Source organism: Fringilla coelebs (genome assembly GCF_963513975.1).
Source record: "Fringilla coelebs genome assembly, chromosome: 1".
Lineage (NCBI taxonomy): Eukaryota > Metazoa > Chordata > Aves > Passeriformes > Fringillidae > Fringilla > Fringilla coelebs.
Window position 1 is genome coordinate 107,335,041 of NC_140028.1, and position 20,048 is coordinate 107,355,088.

Genomic DNA, 20,048 nt, shown 5'->3' on the forward strand with positions numbered 1-20,048 from the left:
CCTATGAATTCTCCTTCCATCAGTAGTGTGCTACAAAGGAAACCTGCAGCTGTCCCACAGCCCAATTTCCTGAACTTTAACTATCAATATCTAACTTTAGGGGAACTCCCTGGCACCTGTAACCTGAAGACAAATGCATTACAGATAGCAGCTTGAAATTTTTAATTTGAATGGCCCAGTGGTAGAACACACTTGTACTTTGGGAGTTTTAAGGCTGTTTTTCATCTTTTCTTATACAGAAAGATATAAAGTCAGGAAAAAAAAAAAAGAAAGAAAAATTAAAACTGTAGAAAAACCAATTTAAGTCACAGAAAAAAATAAGTGTTATGTATGTTTACAATTTTACCTAATTACTATTACATTTTGAAAAGTTCTAAACATTGTTTGATATAGATCAAAAGTAAAAGATATTAATTGCAAAGTGAGTCCCTTACTACCACAGAAATCTTACATATTTTGTAATATATTAAAATTTCAGGTACTCCTGGTTATACTGATAGTAGTGAGAAAATTGTGTCTTAGACAACTGCTGACCAAAATCTAAAATATACAATTAAGTTGTTAATTTCTACTCTTCTGATGAAAACTATAGCAGATTCAATTGATACAAAGTGATAATCTAATAGACATATTACAATTCAAATAACAGAGAAAAGTAAGTCATTACAAACATCGAGGCTGCTGCTTAAGTAACAAACAATAATAGCTTCTGTTCTTCTCTATATTATAAACATCAATCTTCTTACCAATTCCATAACATCATGAAAGTGATGAAGTGAAGCACTACAGCCCTTCCTGCAATATATATGAAGCTACATGTCATGCAAAACATGGAAGCATTCATCTTTAGCGTGCATAACCAAAATAACACACAAATACCATTGTTAAAATCTCTCCTGTTTACACAGTAGTGGCACAATTGAATTTGACATGACATAATATGACAAGTTCTTTAGAGCAATCATCTGCAAGCACACTGTAGTACTGAACTGTACTGTCTAAAGAAACAGAGGCATGAGACTGAATCAGCAATCACTCTTTTGGCTTTTAAAAGCACAGCAGCATTTATTAATATGCCCACCACTTTGCTCATCATAATTGTGTTGTTCCTACTCACTAATTTTCAAATTTGGATTTTAACTAGCCTGTACTAGTGCTTCAAACTCCAGTTATCCAAACTATTACATGTAAAGTACAATTAAAGAATATTAAATTGTGCATGAACTCCTATTTCCCACTTTTCATAGGTCAACTTATTTCCTTCAGCCATTTGTTTTTAATCTGTGTCTAGTGAATGGAGTTGTTACATTTCACATTGAGAAATGCAGTCCTCCAAACACTCAACCAGAAATGTCCATTTCAAAAAAGTTTATTGCAGCCAGTTGGCCTTGCCTATAAAGTGAAAATATAAACCACAGTGTTTTCTGCATATCAGATGGTACCACTTAGTGTACTCTACAGTTTCAGCAGCTTGTATCTCAAGAGAAATGTCTCTTAGCCAGAAAGTGCTACTTTTAAGCACAAGACTAGCTACTGTTGTTTTGTAGTTTTATTATGAAAAATATATTCAGGATATGAATATATTTACATTACACTTTTAAGTCACAATGTATTTTTAGATCTAATGCAAAGACAAAATGAGAGGCAGGTGGTAGTTCTTTGAAATAAGCTTCTAATTAAAGCTATTTTGGGGCTCAATTTTTTTTTGCATGTTAATGATTTCCTGTACTCTGAGCTTCCCCTCTGACACCAAATCATTTTCATACAGTGTACATTATGTAATCACAGGGCCTGAGCACCACGTGAAATCAGGCAATGAAAACTGCAGAGGGATAAACTGGAAATCAGAAAAAACGTCATAAAATTACAGAGTTTAGGAAGATGTCAGCAGAGAAAACTTTAACTGCCTTCAGTGGTAATCAAATGCCTCACTAAAAAAGCCTTGTGTGGAAGGGACCATCAATGAAATACAATTAAAAGATAAACTGGCATTTACAATACACTCAGGAGCCTAAGAGCACTTTAATGATAAATGGGAAATGCTTTCTTTATATGATAAAAAAGTGACCAGTGAAGTGATGCACATAAACTACATTCTCACACATAGGAAGACTAGTTCCTGTCCTGACTTGAAACAAGCAAGTATGTTTTTCTTTTCCTTCATCATTGAAATTTGCCCCTGAAATTTCTCACTGCATAGGGAACACAGACTCCTCCAGTTCAAACCCATTTTGGAAAAGTTGCTGCTGAGTGTAGCTCCTTTAGTAAAGCAGATCTAGGGCAACTGTGAGTAAAGAACCTCAGGGATCAGATCTGATGAATGGAAAAACCATTTAAAAATAACTTCAGCACTGCTCCAAACAATGTATGCCTAGTAAAAGGCAAGTCTTACATTACCTCCCTAACTCGGTGCACGAAGCATGTGCCAGTGTACATTCAGAAAGAACTCTGAATTTACTAGCTTGGAGGTCTGGTGGCTGCTCCTTGCATAACTACAGAAAGGCTCAAAGTTCAGGGCTTCAGCTGTGGCCATTCATCCTAGGCCAGAGGATCTGACTGCCAATACCCTGAACACAAGCAAAGAGGAAAATTGCCCCACATTGCTCAGTGCTAATGCAAGTACCCATCCCAACTGATGCACAAAGTGTACACATGTTCCAGCTGACACTGCCTGGGTGCTTTTCTACTGGAATTGAAAAATCACTCAAATGGGAAAGAAATAAAAATAGAGTAGTGGTTTGGAAGAGAAGAACTTGAAGAGAAACTAAGGAAAGTGTTTAAGGAAAACATTAAGTCTTTTTTCTACTGATGTTAGTTTGAATTATTTCTTAAACCATTCTGGATATTAAAGCATTGCAGTAAAACATATTCATAAGTCCCAACACAAGAGATGCTCTCTCTGTAACAGCCCTCTCTGTAAGGAGCCTCCTTGGCCAAGTCATAGTAAAGCATGGAGTCAGAGTTGCCACAAGAAAAAAAATCTTCATTTCTCTCACCTGTCATACTGAATTCTAACCCCTTGTAGATTTCTGCCTGCCGTAAAACATAAGGAGGATTTCAGATGGAAAGAGACTCTTGAACTATTGAAGTATCTCCGAAGGCCAATCAGACCTCACTCGCACTGTTAATCCCTTAGAGACTTGTGATATACTCCTTTGTTCTTGATTCAAGTCTTACCAGAGAAGATGACATAGTTAAATTATGTTACTTGGGAATTATGCCTTTAAATCTCATATTAACCTGAGGTGGTAGAAGGACCCTTAGGAAAAATACTAGTATGGTTCAAAGGAGTAGGATAAACCAGCATGCAGTATAAAGATCCCAAAGTATCATAGCTGCAACATGCAACATACTAAAATGCCTACTGAAAGAAATATAGTATTTGGCACTGGGTGCACATGACAGGTAAAGTCTCTTCCCCTAAACAGACTGTAGCACAAAAATTTGTTTATCACAACCTCCACATTAAAAGAATAATTTTTTCTACAAATAAAAGTGAATGTTTCCACCTAGTACAAGAAATACTCTCAGTAAGAATGTTCCGACAGCTGTGAAAGCAGTGTCACTCACATTTGTTCTTTCTTTCAATGCAGAAGATTAATTATAAGATAGCATACATAGAGGAGGTCCTGAAAATGGCTGTATGCCTGGATAGAGCCTGAATAATGATGATTCATTAAGAGATGGTTTGTTGCTGCAACTCGTTCAGTAACTATTTTTCAGGCCCTAGCAGCTGCAGAAATCTTCTTCTAAGAGCCTTGCATTCATACAGGCATCACAACACTGGCATACACTTCTTCTAAAGCAAGTAGGAGAAATTCCAGTCTGAACTTCTCTGTGAACCTTTCTGCTCTTATCTGAAGTTATACTCCTATCATACATTATATAAATATCACAGAACAACTTACTGAACTAGCAAATCTCCCACAAATGAGTACTGTCACCAGTTGCCCTTCAAAATCAGTAACATTTGACTGAATAGTTCAGGCATGTGGATGTGTTTAGTGAATCATAAATCAACACCAGACCTTTCACTGAGTTAAGCTTCAGTTAAGCTGAATACATGCCCTATTTTTCAATATTTTTGGTACTTTCAAAAATTATCAGTAAGATCTTAAGTCACCATCATCAAATAAATCTATCAACTTTAAAATTCCATTTAAAACAGACCTGAAAATTTTGTTCTCACCAAACAATGAAACAGAACTACATGATCCCACTGTTAAAATCCAATGAAATTCCCTATCTCTTCTGCTAGTTCTCCTTTTATAGTCTCCTTAGGCTAAGAAGCTTCATGACTGCTAAGCACTTCCCAAAGTACTTTGATGCATGAAGCTCTGTCTCAGGGAGCATGATGAGTGAGTCAAGAGCTTATGGGTTAAGATTAAAGGGCAAACTATTAAGGGTGACACTGTTGAGGGTGATTGCTACAGGCTGCCTGAGGGGGAGAAGGAAGCAGATGAAGTCTTATATAGACAGCTGAAAGTAGCCTCACAGTCACAGGCCCTGGTTGTCATGGAGGACTTCAACCACCTGGATATCTGCTGGAGGAACCACACAGTAAGGCATAAACAATCCAGGAGGTTCTTGGAAAGCACTGACAATAACTTTCTGGCACTGGTGGTGAAGGAGCCTACTAGTAAAGGTGTGCTGCTGGACCTTTACTAACAAACACAGAATGTATGGTTAGAGATGTGAAGGCTGGGGGCAGCCTTGGCTACAGCGACCATGAGATCACTAGTGTCCTGTGAGGAAGAAGCAGGTCAGTGAGTAGGATCACAACACTGGACTTCAAGAGTTTGGCCTCTTCAAGGTCCTTCTTGAAGAATCCCAGGGGAACATGCCTTAGAGGGAAAAGGGGTCCAAGACAGCTAGCCCAAGCAGCTCTGTGGAGAAGGACCTGGGGGAAACAGCAAGATGTCCATGAGCCAGCAGTGTGCTATTGTGGCCAAAAATGCCGATGGAATCCTGGGATGCATTAGGAAGAGCATTGCCAGCAGGCTGAGGGAGGTGATCCTGCCCCTCTACCCAGCTCTGGTCCAGGGGACAGCAACAAGGATGATTGTGGGAGGAGGTCATCTCTCCTATGAGGACAGGCTGAGGGAGCTGAGTCTGTTCAGCTTCAGGAAGATGACTGAGAGGAGCACTCATCAACATATATAGTAAGTATCTGAAGGGAGAGTGTCAAGAGGACGGACCGAGACTCTTCCCAGTGGTGCCAGGCAATAGGATGAGAGGCAACGGGCAGAAACTGATGGACACAGGAAGTTCCACCTGAATATGAGGAAAAACTTCTTTACTATGAGGCTGTGGCTAAGCACTGGACCAGTCTGCCCAGAGGGATTGTGGAGTCTCCCTCTCTGGAAATATTCAAAAGCCATCTGGAAAAAAACTCCAAGTAACATGCTCTAGGGACAAGCAGAGTTTGTGAACTAGATGACCTCCAGGGGTACCTTCCAACTTTATGCCTTCTATGTGATTATTTACTAATCTTTTGAGCTAAATAATTGTTAAAGACATGTGCTAAAGAATGATCTCCTGAATGTGAACTGCATTCACATCCAAAGAACTCATTGAGAATATTTATAACAAAGTCAGATGGTCAGAAGCTTACAACACAAAAGTGAGGCTTTACTGTACAGAATATTAGATGAAAGTCCAATATATCTTCAAGAAGAGTTTCAAATACACTCTAAAAAAATTAGAAATAAACAACCTGACTTAATTTGCTAAAAAACAGCAAGGAAACACAGCCACTTCTCACATTCAAGTCATTTGTCTATATATATCCTAGGCTAGTAACTAACAAACAGAAAGGCTTAACTCTTACTTCGTGGTCAAATGACTCAGTGAATTACATCTCTATCAAAAAAAAAAATCACCATCCTATTAGTTTCCTTCTTGGCAAGCTCAGAAAAGACATCACAGGAATTTGTTATCCTGTATTTTTAGACTGTTGGAAACACACTGAGAACACTCAAATGAGGAGTTGGCTATAAAGGGGCTGATCACTGATGGGGGCCAGGCTGGGCATCAGTCAGTGCGTGGTGAGCAACTGTACTGTGCATTATTTGTTTTTCTTGGGTTTCATTTCTCTCTTTTTATTACTATTATCATTACTATCATACTTCATCTAAAATTTTGAACTGTTCTTGTCTCAACTCACAGATTTTACCTTTTTCTGATTCTCTTCCCCAGTCCACCAGGGTGAAGTGGGAGAAAGTGAGTGAGCAGTTGTGTGGTACTTAGGGACTAAGCTACCACAATAATGTAGTAGAGTGATTTTTGATAGCAATGATTTGCACCAAAATAAAATTAGTATAAAACATTATAGTTTGTACAAGATACATTTCAACCCTCTAGGAAAAGCAATTAACAAGGGTTTGGTGACTCTCCAAATAAATTCCTATAGGTTGGAGACTTTTTTTGTAATGGAGTAATCATTGATGACCACTGGAAAAATAAACAAAAGCTACATACACACACTTCTGAAAGACCTTTTGAGAAAACAAAATAGACTAAATAATTAGAAACTAAAACTTCATTCTTTTGGAGGAAAAATTATGGGGCAGCAAACAAATCTTATAGACAAATGCATTCACATGAAATGCTGGAACACTTAAATAAGAAAGTACATATGTAAATAATAAAGCTGTACATAGGTTTGAAGTAACAGAAAATTCAACATGCCAAACTATTTACCAGACAGGGTAATAACATATACTGCATTTCTAAACTTTAGAGACAGCATCTCTAAACTGAAATAAAACAGCTGATGTGATCTCAGACAATTGACTCACAGGAAACCAGAGAATGGCAGGCAATAGCACTAAGAAGAAGAGTCTGGAGATTAGAGTAGGACAATGAATTAAAATGAGTCAACAATATGTCATCAAAAAGACAAAAGACAGATTGGGTCATTATTAATATACATGTGCTATTAAAAACATATGAGGTAATTATTGTTCTGCCTTTGCACTCACTGACTCTTGGCAGGAGCACTGCAGAAGCTGTAACCCCACATGTAAGATACAAAACATTTTGTACTACCCATGCACAGTCACTGCACACTTTTGGGTACCATACCTCAACAAGGGAAATTATACAAAGTGTCATATATGATTCACCAAAGTTTTGAAAAAAGTCTTTCACTTACATATACAACTGCTCTCAAAGTTATGCATTTCTGCAATTGATTTTACTTCACTTAAATTATAGTTCTTTTCTTAAACAAATTGCTGATTAGGAGATTTATCTAGGAATTCATAACTGGGCCAAAGTTCTGGCCAACTGAAGGCAATGAGACCTTTTATTTCAGTTAGGCTGTGATCATTAGGCTACAATCATTACTGTTAAGAAGAGGAAACAAATGGTAAGAGACTCAGAGAACATTACCCTTGATTATTTTTCCATTCACTTCTTCAATTTAGAGATGTTCTAACTCAATTATTAATAGGGAAAAAAAAAACCAACAAAACACTAACAGTTCTCCAAAGTTGAGTGAGAAACCATTTAGAAGTAGTCATCACCAGATCTATTCCATGAAAAAATTTCAAAACCCAAACCTTTCAAAAAATCTTTCCTTATGCAGAAGCAATTTAAAAGGAAGGCAACAGTTAAATATCCTGCTCTTTAACAGAACTAGCCAATAAATCAAAGTCTGAATTTATACTGCTCCAGTGTTTAAACATAGTCATAAGAATCATTTAACCTTACAGCATAAAACTCAGCTGATAATTTTTTTTCTGACTAACACCTAATAAAATTTACTCTTGCAGAATTGTAGAAAAGTTAAACACAGTCTACCCTCCTCACAAAGTTTCCTGTTACAAGGTTGCATGGTTTATGCATATGTTGTATTTCATTATTAAAAAAATTCCTCCATATAGCACCCTCTTTGTTGTAACACTCAAACATACTTTGCCTCTAGGCCAGTGCCATAATAAAAGTAAAATGAATTCAAGGCCATCTGCTGAGAAAAAGATAGGTTCAAGGTATTTTCACACTTTGCTGCTTGTAACATTTTCATGTCAAAGCTGTATTTTCTTTTTTCCTTCCCTTTTGTATTGTTTTATCTGCTTTTACAGGTAGAGTATCCATGAAACAACTTCAAATAAATCTGAACTACTCTGGAAGCTGAATTAAGGCATTAAGGTTTCAGATGAAAACGTAAATTTCAAAGCCTGTGCTTATTAGGGGGATCCAATACTAAATCATTTATCAACTCATTTGGAGAGTTATATAAAACTGTGGTTAATTCACTTATTATTTAACTATTAGATAATGCAAGTGTGTGGAATCACACAAAGCAGTAACAGTGCTTTTGCAGTGCAAAACCATTATCTGTAAGGAAACACTATTAAAAAATAATTCAGCAGTTATTAAACTATGATTTGTGCCTGTCACTAAATAAAATCAGTATACTGTTAAAGAGCAACTCAACAGATTGTGTTTCCCACTGGTGAGCTATCAATATGCTGGTTTTTTAGTTCTTAAGAAGATAAAAAAATCTTTAAAATTGAAAAAAAATTATTTTTTTTAATGAAAAAGAAAACTGGAGGCATTCAGAGAGTTTATACACCCACCTTAATGTACCACTTACACCCTGAAGAGCAACCATAGAACTCAATCCTCACCTGGGAAAGGGTATCCTCCTACTAGAGCATGTGATCATTCACACTATGTGAAGTGCTTAGGATCACATTCGCATGTAATCTGTAATCTTAAGCACTTCAGAGAGTGGCTCAGGAAACCTGCACTTCATTCACCAGGCCTCAAAGCAGGGAACTTTAGTATTCACTCCTTGCACACTGATGTTTGTTCATATATGAGCTACTATCCTGCCTAGCAGTCAGCCTAATGCACAACTGACCACAGGAAATTTATGTGATAATCTGTAAAGCTGCCTTAGTTTCAAGTAACAGTGGCTTTGTTTTTACTTTAAAGCCCTTCTCTACTCTTTACATTACTTCAGCAGAAATTTATTGCATATACTTTCCTCAAACATAAGTCACGTCTGACTCAAGGCAAACAAGGCAAAGAATGAAATTGTGGCTTGATCTGCAAACTTTTTCAAAGAAGTAATAAGGGCACTTTTCTTCCCCTATAAAAAGCATAATACCATCATTTCTTATAAGCAGGCTCCACACCAGTAAATCTCTTTTTAAGAACAGTCAGGCACAAGAAGTACATTGACTATTTCTCAAGATGTAGAAGGACTTAAGCTAACAGTATGAAGTGGCTAAGTCCTAAACCATCCAACAGAAAATGGTAAAGTAGGAGTAAGATTCATTTCCCAAACTACTGTCTTCTTTCTCAGATTTCTCTACAGGCAGGAAAACATACCATGTCTAAATACCTTCAATATGGGCATGACAAAGTCAATGCACAGGTCAGAGTCTATTTTGTATATTGTAGGTACAAAATTCAGGTAACTTCAGCACTAATTATCTAAACACCATGTTAGGAAAAGATGATAAAAATTAATTATTAATATGAATTTCTTTGCACTGAGTCAAAAATTAGTTTTGCTTAATGCCTATTTCCTGCAAATCTTTGACTGTGCCAATATGTAAATCCATGAGATTCTTAATCAGCTAATAATTATCTCAACTAATCTCTGTTTGATTATGCATTTATAAGGGGTTTTAATATTTTTACATGAAAATAGTTTACTACTACTATTTCATACAACTAATGTCAACAATAGTAAATTGATTAACCAAAATTCTGCACAGGTAGAACAGATCAAGTTCATCATTATTTTAATTAAAATAACATGATTTTGGTGTAACCATAAAAAACAAAACATGGGAATGATATAAAATTAAGACAAAATTATATCAATCACAAAATGTAACAATAGTGTAACACTACCTAGCTACCAAAAAAAACCCCTTCTCACTGTTTTTCAATTAACATTGATTTAACTTTATTAAGACTAAACAATACACAGAATATTGCTTAATAAGACTTGACTATTTCTAGATTAATGCCAGATTTATCCCTTAGAAATTGAACTGAAGGGACACTGCCTGATAAAGAAGAATAAGAAAAAAAATTCTCAACTAAAACACTATATGCCGTTCACTTGCTTCACTCCATTCATATCTTTTAAAATGGAAAAACATGCAACTTATTTATCAGAAGCTTTCAATCATCAGTAACTTCCAATCAGCAAAAAAAATTCCATCTTAGGGTTTATGAGCCAAGTGCAACAATTATTTATGGTGACAAACTTTTAGAAGAGCATGCTGTTATGGGGCAAGGGGTAAAGGTTTTAATAAAAAAGGGTTGATTTAGGTTAGACATAATGAAGAACATTTTTAACAAGGAGGGTGGTAAAACACTGGAACAGGTTGTGCACTAAAATAGTGGATGCACCATCCCTGGAAATATTCAGAATCAGACTGCAGAGATCTCAGAGCAACCTGGCCTACTTGATGTCACCTCTCATTGCAGGGACCCACTATGTCAGGTTGCTCAGGGGCCATCCAACCTAGCCTTGAAAAATTCCAGGGATGGGACATACTCTTTTAGTACAAAACCATTCCCATTTGGCCAGGTCTTCCCTGTGATGAGGACTGCAAGCTGTAGTTCTCACGGGGCAGGGGGGAAGAGGGGCAGTTTCACAAGGGAGACAATCACTGCCCTCACCCTGATGGTCACACAGCTTTTGATGCACACCAGGATACACCTGGCATTTCAGGCTGTGAGCGCAAACTGTTGCCTCACATCCAGCTTTTCACCCATGAGAACACCCAAGTTCTTCTCCATAGGGCTGTTCTCAATGACTTCATCTCCCCATCAGTATTCATTCATCTGGGATTGCCCAGACACAGGTGCAGCACTTGCACTTGTTGAACTTTGCCAGGTTCCCATGGGCCCACTTCTTAAGCTTGTCCAAGTGCCTCTGGATGGCACCCCATCCTTCAGGTGTGTCAATCACACCACACAGCTTGGTGTCATCTGCAAACTTGCTGAGGGTGCACTCAATCCCACTGCCCAGATCATTGATAAAGAGCACTGGTTCCAAGACGGAGACGCCACTTGTCACCAATGGCTCCACCTGGACATAGAGCCATTGACTGCAACTCTCCTGCTGCATCCATCCAGCCAGTTCCTTATCCAACAAATAGCATATCCAGCAAATCCACATCTCTCCAGTTTGGAGTTAAGGATGCTATGTGGACCCACATCAAACATCTTAGAGAAGCCTAGGTAGATGATATCCATTCACTGTCCTTTGTCAACCATTGCAGCAACTCCATCACAGAAAGCCACCAGATTGGTCAGATATGATTTGCCCTTCATGAAGCCATGCCTTAATATTGCTTCCAGGATGATCTGCTCCATTAATTTTCCCAGGCACAGAGGAGAGGCTCATTGGTCTGTAGTTCCCCAGATATTCCTTTCTACTCATACTATAAATAGGAGAGGTGTTTCCCTTTTTCTTGTCACCAAGGCTTTGCCTGACTGCTATGATTTTTCAAATACCGTGGAGAGTGGCTTCGCAACAACCTCAGGCAGTTCCCTCAGAACCCTGGGATGCATGTCATCAGGCCCCACAGACTTGTGGCTATTCAGTTTCATCAAGTACTCCCAAACCTGCAGGAAAAATTTGGCTCTCCCAACTCCCACTAGATGTTCAGGAATTTGACAGATGTGAGAAACCAGGCTGCCAGTGAAGACTGAGGCAAAAAACTCAGTGAGTACTTCAGTCTTCTCCATATCTGTTGTTACCAGTTCTCCTTTGTCATTTATTGGTCTCCTTGGCCTTTCTTTTCGGACATTATATACTTACAGAATAGCTTTTTGTTATTTTTCACATCCCTCACCAAGTCCTGTTCCATCAGTGCTTTGACACTCTTGATGACACATCTGAATGATACCCTTGTAATCTCCCCAGGTCACCTGTCTTCTGTTTCCACTGGCTGCACATTTCTTTCTTACTTCTCAGTTTGAGGACTAGATCCTTGCTCATCCATACCAGTGTCTGCCCTACCTTGCTTGATTTCTCACACATTGGAATGGAGAGCTTTGTGCACTAAGTGACAGCTCTAGTCAGCTACTTTGTCCCTAAGGACAATTTTTCAGGGCATCTCATTCACCAACTCCTTAGATGTCTGGAAGTTCACTCTTCCAAAGCTCAAGGTCCTGACTTTTCTTCTTGCCAAGACCATGCTCCTTAAGATCACAAACTCAGCCAGGCTGGGGCTGCAACAGCCCAGGCTGCCTCCAAACTTAACCTCCCTGATGAGTTCATCATCTTAAACTATGAGCTTGAGCCAAATACCAGGTCATTGGTATGTGACTCATAAAGACTCAGAACATACTACAGATGGGAAAACAGAAAATACTTTCCAAGATAACTTAAACTATCAGCAAACATCACTTCATATAATCACAGCTGAATTCTTAGCAGAGCAGTCTCTGGTGGCGTAATTGCATGATGCCATAATAGTACAACCTGACCTTATAAAACTTATGTGATGAATGGGTTTATATAAAGTAAAATTTTTGCAAAGCTGAGTACTCACCATAAGTAAGGGTGAAACATAAATCTTAAAGATATATGCTTTTTCACCTTCATTTTCTTAATTTAAAAAAAAAAAGCTTAAGGTAGACTACCCCCAAGGTCTTTAAATTTTACATCTGAAGTAAACCATGAAGTTTACAATCTGTTCATTACTTAAGAGCTGTGACATTTTGTGGCTAGGTTAAGAGTTCACTTGGTTGAAAACCAGGGTTCAGCACTACTGACTCAGGGTTTTATCATGAATCATCCTTTCTAAAATGACCCATATGCTAGAATTGGAGCACTGGATGACAAACTCAACTTATAGCTCTAAGACCATGAGGAAGAGTTCAGAAATATGAAAAGGAGACATGCATTCTAAACAACAAAGGCAGCGTCTTAAGTTCAACTTTTCAAAGTCTAGGCTAACAATACTGGGTTTTTTTAATATAAAATCAATCTTTATATGTCTTTATATGTCCCTTCTTGATAATTTCTTGTTTTCATTTTAGGACCAGTGTTCAGAGACAGCAAGGAACAAATATATAGCTAAAGCAAAAAAGAAATGTAAAGATCTGCAGCATAATCCTTTGCCACAGATTTTAAAGTTCTAAGTCACAACCAACTCTGCCTACACTATGCTTGACTTCTACATTTTCATCTTTGTAGGTGTTTTTATTTACTATTTTTAAACATTTCCATTAGTTTTGTTTAGAATTCTAGCTAAAGTCATAAGGCATTTCATAGTTATTTCTCACAACCCTGAGCCAGTAACAGTTCTGCTGAAGGTAAGAATCAATTTCATGTCACCTTTCTGCTAACGTTCTACAACCACCAGAATACATTTTGTTTCAATCAATAATACTCTTAGCTATAGAGCTGTTCAGAAAGTGCTTTTGTGCTTTCTATACCTCACTGAGTGTTGCAGTAAATACACCTGTAGAATCAGCTCAAGAATAAATGCAGCTTTAGAAATGCTGACCTGTAAGTGTTGTAAGAGGACCACCTAGTGGTGACAAGCACAATTCACACGCTGCTATTTTTAAGAAAAATGTACAGTTAATCTATGCAAGCCACTGGTCAACTTCTCAGTCTTTGGTTTTTTTTATTCTACAGCTTTAATTTAGATTTCAACTTTCTATGATGAGAATAAATGAGTTTGTTGTTTCTTCATCTGTTCCTGTTATGAGAACATGTCTCAATTCTTCCACATGTGAAAATTGCACATAGATCAAATCATTAATCTGAAGACACCAGCAAGAATGAAATTTAGAAATAAGGCTACAAAATAGATTTCTTTACTTCACAATATTCCCCATAGAGAAATCACTAATCGCCTTTTTCTTAATACAAGAGTCAATAAAATTAACAGTTGAGAAGTGACAGTCGTACATTTTATGTCTTACATCTCCATCAGACTTCAGCCAAAGAGATGTGCTGTCAAATAGACCAAAATATTACAAGGGTCTAAGCTTGCTATAAACTAGCAGGGACAGAACAACAAAAACTTACACTGAAGAAAGCTGAATGAGAATGTAATACACATCTAGCAGCATTTGTTTCTGTAACAACTCCAGAGACATTATAATCATTGAATCATAGAATAGTTTGGGTTGGAAGGTCATCTAGTCCAAACCTCCCCCACAATGAGGAGGGACATCATAGTATATCCAGCCATTCCACATCTGTCCAGTTTGGAGCAACCTAAATCAGGTTGCTCACAACCCCACCCAATCTGACCTTAAGTGTTTTACCACCTTCATTGTAAAAGAACTTCCTCCTTATATCTAATCTATATTGTCCCTCTCTTAGGATGAAGCCTTTGTCCTCAGCTTTCTTTCAGGTTCCCTTTAAGTATTCTTCTTCTCCTCCAGGCTGAACAGCTCCAACTCTCTCAGCCTGTCTTTGTAGGAGACAGCCCTCTGACCATCTTCATGGCCCTCCTCTGGACCTGCCTCAACAGTTCCATGTCTTTCCTGTGCTGAGAACTCCAGAACTGCAAGCAGCACTACAGGTGGGGTCTCACAAGGGAGACAATCACCGCCCTCACCCTGATGGTCACACAGCTTTTGATGCACACCAGGATACACCTGGCATTTCAGGCTGTGAGTGCAAACTGTTGCCTCACATCCAGCTTTTCACCCATGAGAACACCCAAGTTCTTCTCCATGACTTCAAGTTCTCAATTACTTCATCTCCCCATCAGTATTCATTCATCTGGGATTGCCCAGACACAGGTGCAGCACTTGCACTTGTTGAACTTTGCCAGATTCCCATGGGCCCACTTCTTAATCTTGTCCAAGTGCCTCTGGATGGCACCCCATCCTTCAATCACACCACACAGCTTGGTGTCATCTGCAAACTTGCTGAGGGTGCACTCAATCCCACTGTCCAGATCATTGATGAAGACATTAAAGAGCACTGGTCCTACTACAGATGCCTAAGGAGCACCATTTGTCATTCTATACTTCTATAGGATGGTGAAGGGTCTGGAGAGGAAGCCTTATAAGAAGCAACTGAGGTCACTCAATTTTTTCAGCCTAGAGAAGAGGAAAATGAGGTCATTGTGGTCTTCAATGTCCTCCTGAGGGAAAATAGAGGAGCAAGTACTAATCTTTCACTCTTGTGACCAGTGACAGGACTTGAGGAAATGACAAGAAGGTGAATCAGGTGAAGTTTAGGTTGGATATCAGGAAAAAGTTTTTCACACAGAGGGTGGTTGAGCAGGCTCCCCAGGGAAGTGGTCACACCACCAAGTCTGTCAGAATTCAAGAAGCCCATGGTGTTCTTGGGTTGTCCTGCACAGGGTCATGAGTTGGACTGGATGATCCTGATGGGTCACTTCAAACTCAGGATTTTCTGTGATTTTATGATACTATAGATGCAACCATACAACTAATTCATCATCTAGTGAACTGCCCACCCATCAAAACTATCTCTCCACAGTTTAAAGAGATGTGGATGTTGTGGGAGAATATGGCAATTGCTTTACAGAAGTCCAGATAGATGACATTCATAAGCCTTATCTTATCCACTGATGTAGTCACTCCATGGCTCTCTATCACTAGGCCACTAGTTGATCTGTCAGGACTTGCCCATAGTGAAGCCATGCTGACTGTCTAGTCACATCCCTGTTCTCCACGTGTCTTAGCTCAGCTTCTAGGAAGTTCTGTTCCATGACATTTCCAGGCACAGAGGTGAGGCTGACAGGTCACTACTTCCTGGGGGGTCCTTTCCAGCCCTTTTAAAATGCATTCAACATTTCTCTTTTTCCAGTAACCCTGGACTTCGCCTGCTGCCATGACTTTTCAATAACCATGGAGTGTAGATTGGCAACAGACTTAGGTTCCTCTGGTAGTCAAGAAACCAATCTTTCCTTGCAGTAAGAGAGACTTTGTTACCCCAGTCCCCCCACAGAAGACAGATTATAAGTGAAGACTGAGGCAAAAAAGTTGATGAGTTCCTCAGCCTTCCACTCATCCACTCTTATCAGTTTGCCAGTATTGCTTCCTTTGACCTTCCTTTGGCTATTGTCCCTTTAAAAACCCTTCTTGTTGCTCTTGGCACCCCTCACCAAGTTCATCTCCAGCTGTACCTTGGCATTTCTGACCCCATCCCTGCTCAACCAGACAGCATCCTTATATTCTTCCCAGGTCACCTCTCCCTGTCTCCATCAGCTATGCATTTCCTTTTTGCCCTTTACTTTGACCAGCAGGTCTCAACTCAGACACATCTATCTCTTGCCTTCCTTTTCCAGTTTTTCACACCTGGGGATCCTGAGCTCTGCATCCTCAAAGATCTGCCATTTTCTGACTCCTTGTCCCTGAGGGCAGTTTCACAAGGGGCCCAACTAACTCCTTGAAGAGTGGGAAGTTTTCTTGCCTAAAGCTCATGGTCCTGACTTTACTTTTCACCTGTCCCATACCCCTCAGGACTGCAAATTCAATCTTTTTTTTTCTTTTGTCAGCATTAAATCCTATGGCTGAGTAGAATGCACTGCTTTACCACTGAAGGTATAGGATTAAGAACTCCATAAAAAGAAAAAAAAGCATAACCTTCAGCAAGAGAAATCTGAGCAAGACTGAGCAACTTCATAGATCAAGTTCTCTGTGTCAACTCCTACAGCATTCTTTGCTTACCCAGATGAAAAATCATGTTCCTGGGGGACTGACATTCATCCTCCTCCCCAACACACCCACGGCATGCTTTCCCTGTACTCATGCTTTCCCCCTTCTGTTCAACTGCCATTCTCCTGCATCTGCTTTAGTAGTTCTGTGAACATGACCTGTGAAGGGCCTGTCTCACCCTCACATTGTTTCAAACATGCTTGAGTATAGCAAGAAGACACATATTAGTCACAATAGTAACAGATGGCAAGAAATGCCATCCCTGTATTTTCTTTTTCTACTTCCAGACTGTGGTGCAGAAGGCAGGCTGTTAGCAAAGCGAGCTCATTGCTGCAGGCTTACAGCAGCACCATGAATTAACCTCTACTGAAGGCAAGAGACACTGTTAGATGCCTGAAAAGAATACCAGAGAAGTCTGTGGAAGGCTGATGGTAAAAAAAAAATATGTTTATTTACTTACAGACTCTCAATGGCACACCAGAACATCCGCAAAACACAGATACACACTGAGAGCATGGCAGGCTAGACCAGGACAGGCATTTGTTTACTAAAATTAACAGCATTTGCTGTCCTTTCTGGTTCACTCTGGCTGGTCTTGTGAGATGGAAATAAAACCACAATACTGTCCTTCAAAAGCCTCAAGGACAGAATAAGATATTAAAGATGATACTTAAAAAACCCCTGAAATAGATTCACTGCAAAAGGCTTGGGGCAAGATTAAAAGCATTTCCTTGATATGAAATCTAATCAGATAGTCCAGGAAAGCCACGTAAAAAGAACATTCAGACCAGGATATCTCAGGATATCCACCAAAAAAAAAAAAAAGAATATTCCTTCATTTCCCAAAAAGAACTTTCCCCAGTGTCCATTTTGACAATTTCTCTGATGCTTCAACACATGCCTTACCAGCCTCCTATCAGGTAACTAAACATTCACTATAATTTTCCTAGATTTTGGTCTTAACCAGAAAGCATCTTGATCTTACAATATGAATATGTATTATTCATTATACAACATAAACCTCTCCTTCTTTGTTTATTTATGACTTGAGATCATTCTTTGTCCAACAGCAATAAACACACATATGTGAACTGGAACATGGTGGAGAAAAAAGGAAAAGGTAATTAGCACAACATGCTAACACAGAAAATTCAGAAAAGTTTACAGAACTTACCAGACTTCCTTCTGCTGTTCTTGCTGCTTTGTCAGGATTGGCCCTCATTTTGACCATCCTAGGTGAAGTGTTTGGCTTGCTGAGAAGGTTCTAGGGAAAACATTACCTCCTGTCTCTCTAGCTTGAAAAGACACCTTCATCAGATTATTTGCTTCCACCACAGCTCATGAGACAGGTCTGGCATCAAGATTGAGCTGGTGATCAGACCTCTACTTAGACCTCCATGGTAAACAAACACGCATGTAAAAAATCCAGAGAATTTCTTCTGCAGAACTGCATGGTGGTACGTGTTCACTTGTTTTATTCTTTCTGAACTGTTCCAGACACTCACAACACTTAGTTTATTATCCCTATACATTTGCTACTTCAACTCCACTGTAGAATGTCAGAGAACATCATTCTCTCTTCTCAGATTTAGCAACCTCTGTATTTTATTTCTGCTTTTAACAGGAATATGCCCATACCATATACACTCAGTTCTCAAGATACTCATAGCCCTTACACCTTTTCACCCACATGAGCTGACCATTTTCCCCAAGGTAGCTGTAAGAAATTAGTAGGTGAAAATCTCTTCAATCGGTAAGGATTTTGGTCAGCTGAATTTAAGCCCAGGAACAACCCTGAATTTGAGTTAAGGCATTGTAGCATCATTAGTGGAAGGTTATTACAGACATAGAACTGAGGGACTGTCTACATACATTTGCCATATTGATGCAGGAGAATTTTTGCCTCAGAAAGTGACTTATCACTCTGCCAACAGGTTAGTGACACTACTTTTGTTGATGACTGCCGCCCCCCAAATATTTTTGAGCAAACTTTACATCTGAAGAAAAGGAGATGTTATGCAAAGCCAACCTAAATGCTTCCAAATCAGAGCACAAAAACAAGTTCACAAGTTCAAAAAATACTGATATCCATTAAACTCATTCAAATCTACAAATACACCATTAATATTACTGCCCACTGTTCTGCTTTCCCAATCTAAGTTTAAGTAGTTTTTTAGAAGTCTGCATTACATATCTTTCAAGACACTTAATACCTTAGGTTCAGCAAAAGAAGACATGAACTTTTTAACTTGTCCAGGATAAGCAAGCACAGAAAAGTAAAACAGAATTAAAGCACAGAAGAAAACAATTTTTTTTACATGTTGAAGTACTTTACAAGGGAAGAGCCAGGAATTTTGTCACATTATTTACAATCAATATTATCCTTGTAAACTCATATCCAGTTCAAACTGTGAGAAAACTATTCTGCATTTAACATTCTTCGCTCATTTCAACTTGAGTTAGTTTCAATGTGCATCAGATAAAAAGTACCACCATGAATAGAAAGATGTTTTCCTCTAGACAACAGCATTATGCTGCCTTTCAAAATTCAGTTAAACAACTAATTATAAAGAATATACAAGGAGCTTACCTTTTACACCACCAAATGGGCCATAAGTCATATTACAAGCAGTTCTCTGAAGATTGTGCTCATACATCAGTTTAATCTGATACTGGTTCCCATGCTCCACATTCCCTTGAGTTCCTACAAAAAAACAAAGGGTAAATATTTATTTATTTGATACACACACTGTGGAAGAAGTAAAGGAGTATCAGTGTAAACAATCTGAAGAAAACGTAAGCTAATTTCTAGTGACTTTCTAGTGACTTAGTGAGATACATAGGCTCACACTGCTGCTTCCTGAAAAAAAAAATCACCAAGCTATAAAATTCCAAAAGTCAGAACCAGAAATAAGGTATCATTATACTACACATGGTATAAAGACCTCACAAAAGGCTGAGCTTTTATTACTTAAATGTATTTTTCATGTTGGGCACACCTCTAAGATTAGGAAAAAAGTTTTGATTCCCCCTGCTCAAAGGGGCATTCTTATGATTCTTTAGCTATTTGGTAAATATACTGTATCCAACAACCAGCTTCAGTTGCAATAGTCTTTGTGTCAAATTAAGCTGTAGCTGGTCATTAGCTCAAATTTGACAAAGCTATGTTTAGGGCACACTCATCACTTGCCTTTACTTTGCCTGAAAATTGAATGGAGTGATCACCAATGCAAAGATAAAAGACAAACATATAGTAACAAAAATAATTTTGTGATATATGTCACATTCTCTGAAAAGGTCTGCATGAATTTTAACTTCCTCACTCCTTCAAGGAACTAAAAGAAAATAAAAGTCTTTCTAAAGAAACTGAAGTTCCTCTTTCAAGAATCAAGAACCCCATGAAG

General features: G+C 38.5%; 1 protein-coding gene across 1 annotated transcript in view; it reads right to left on the bottom strand.

The window, feature by feature from the left end:
- Window positions 1-20,048, bottom strand: part of BBS9 (Bardet-Biedl syndrome 9) — a 285,212-nt gene that overhangs the window by 257,386 nt on the left and 7,778 nt on the right. Inside the window, exon 5 of the mRNA XM_084226033.1 lies at window positions 19,235-19,348. Within this exon, the coding sequence (XP_084082159.1) occupies window positions 19,235-19,348 (114 nt within the window). The remainder of the gene's footprint in view (window positions 1-19,234; window positions 19,349-20,048) is intronic.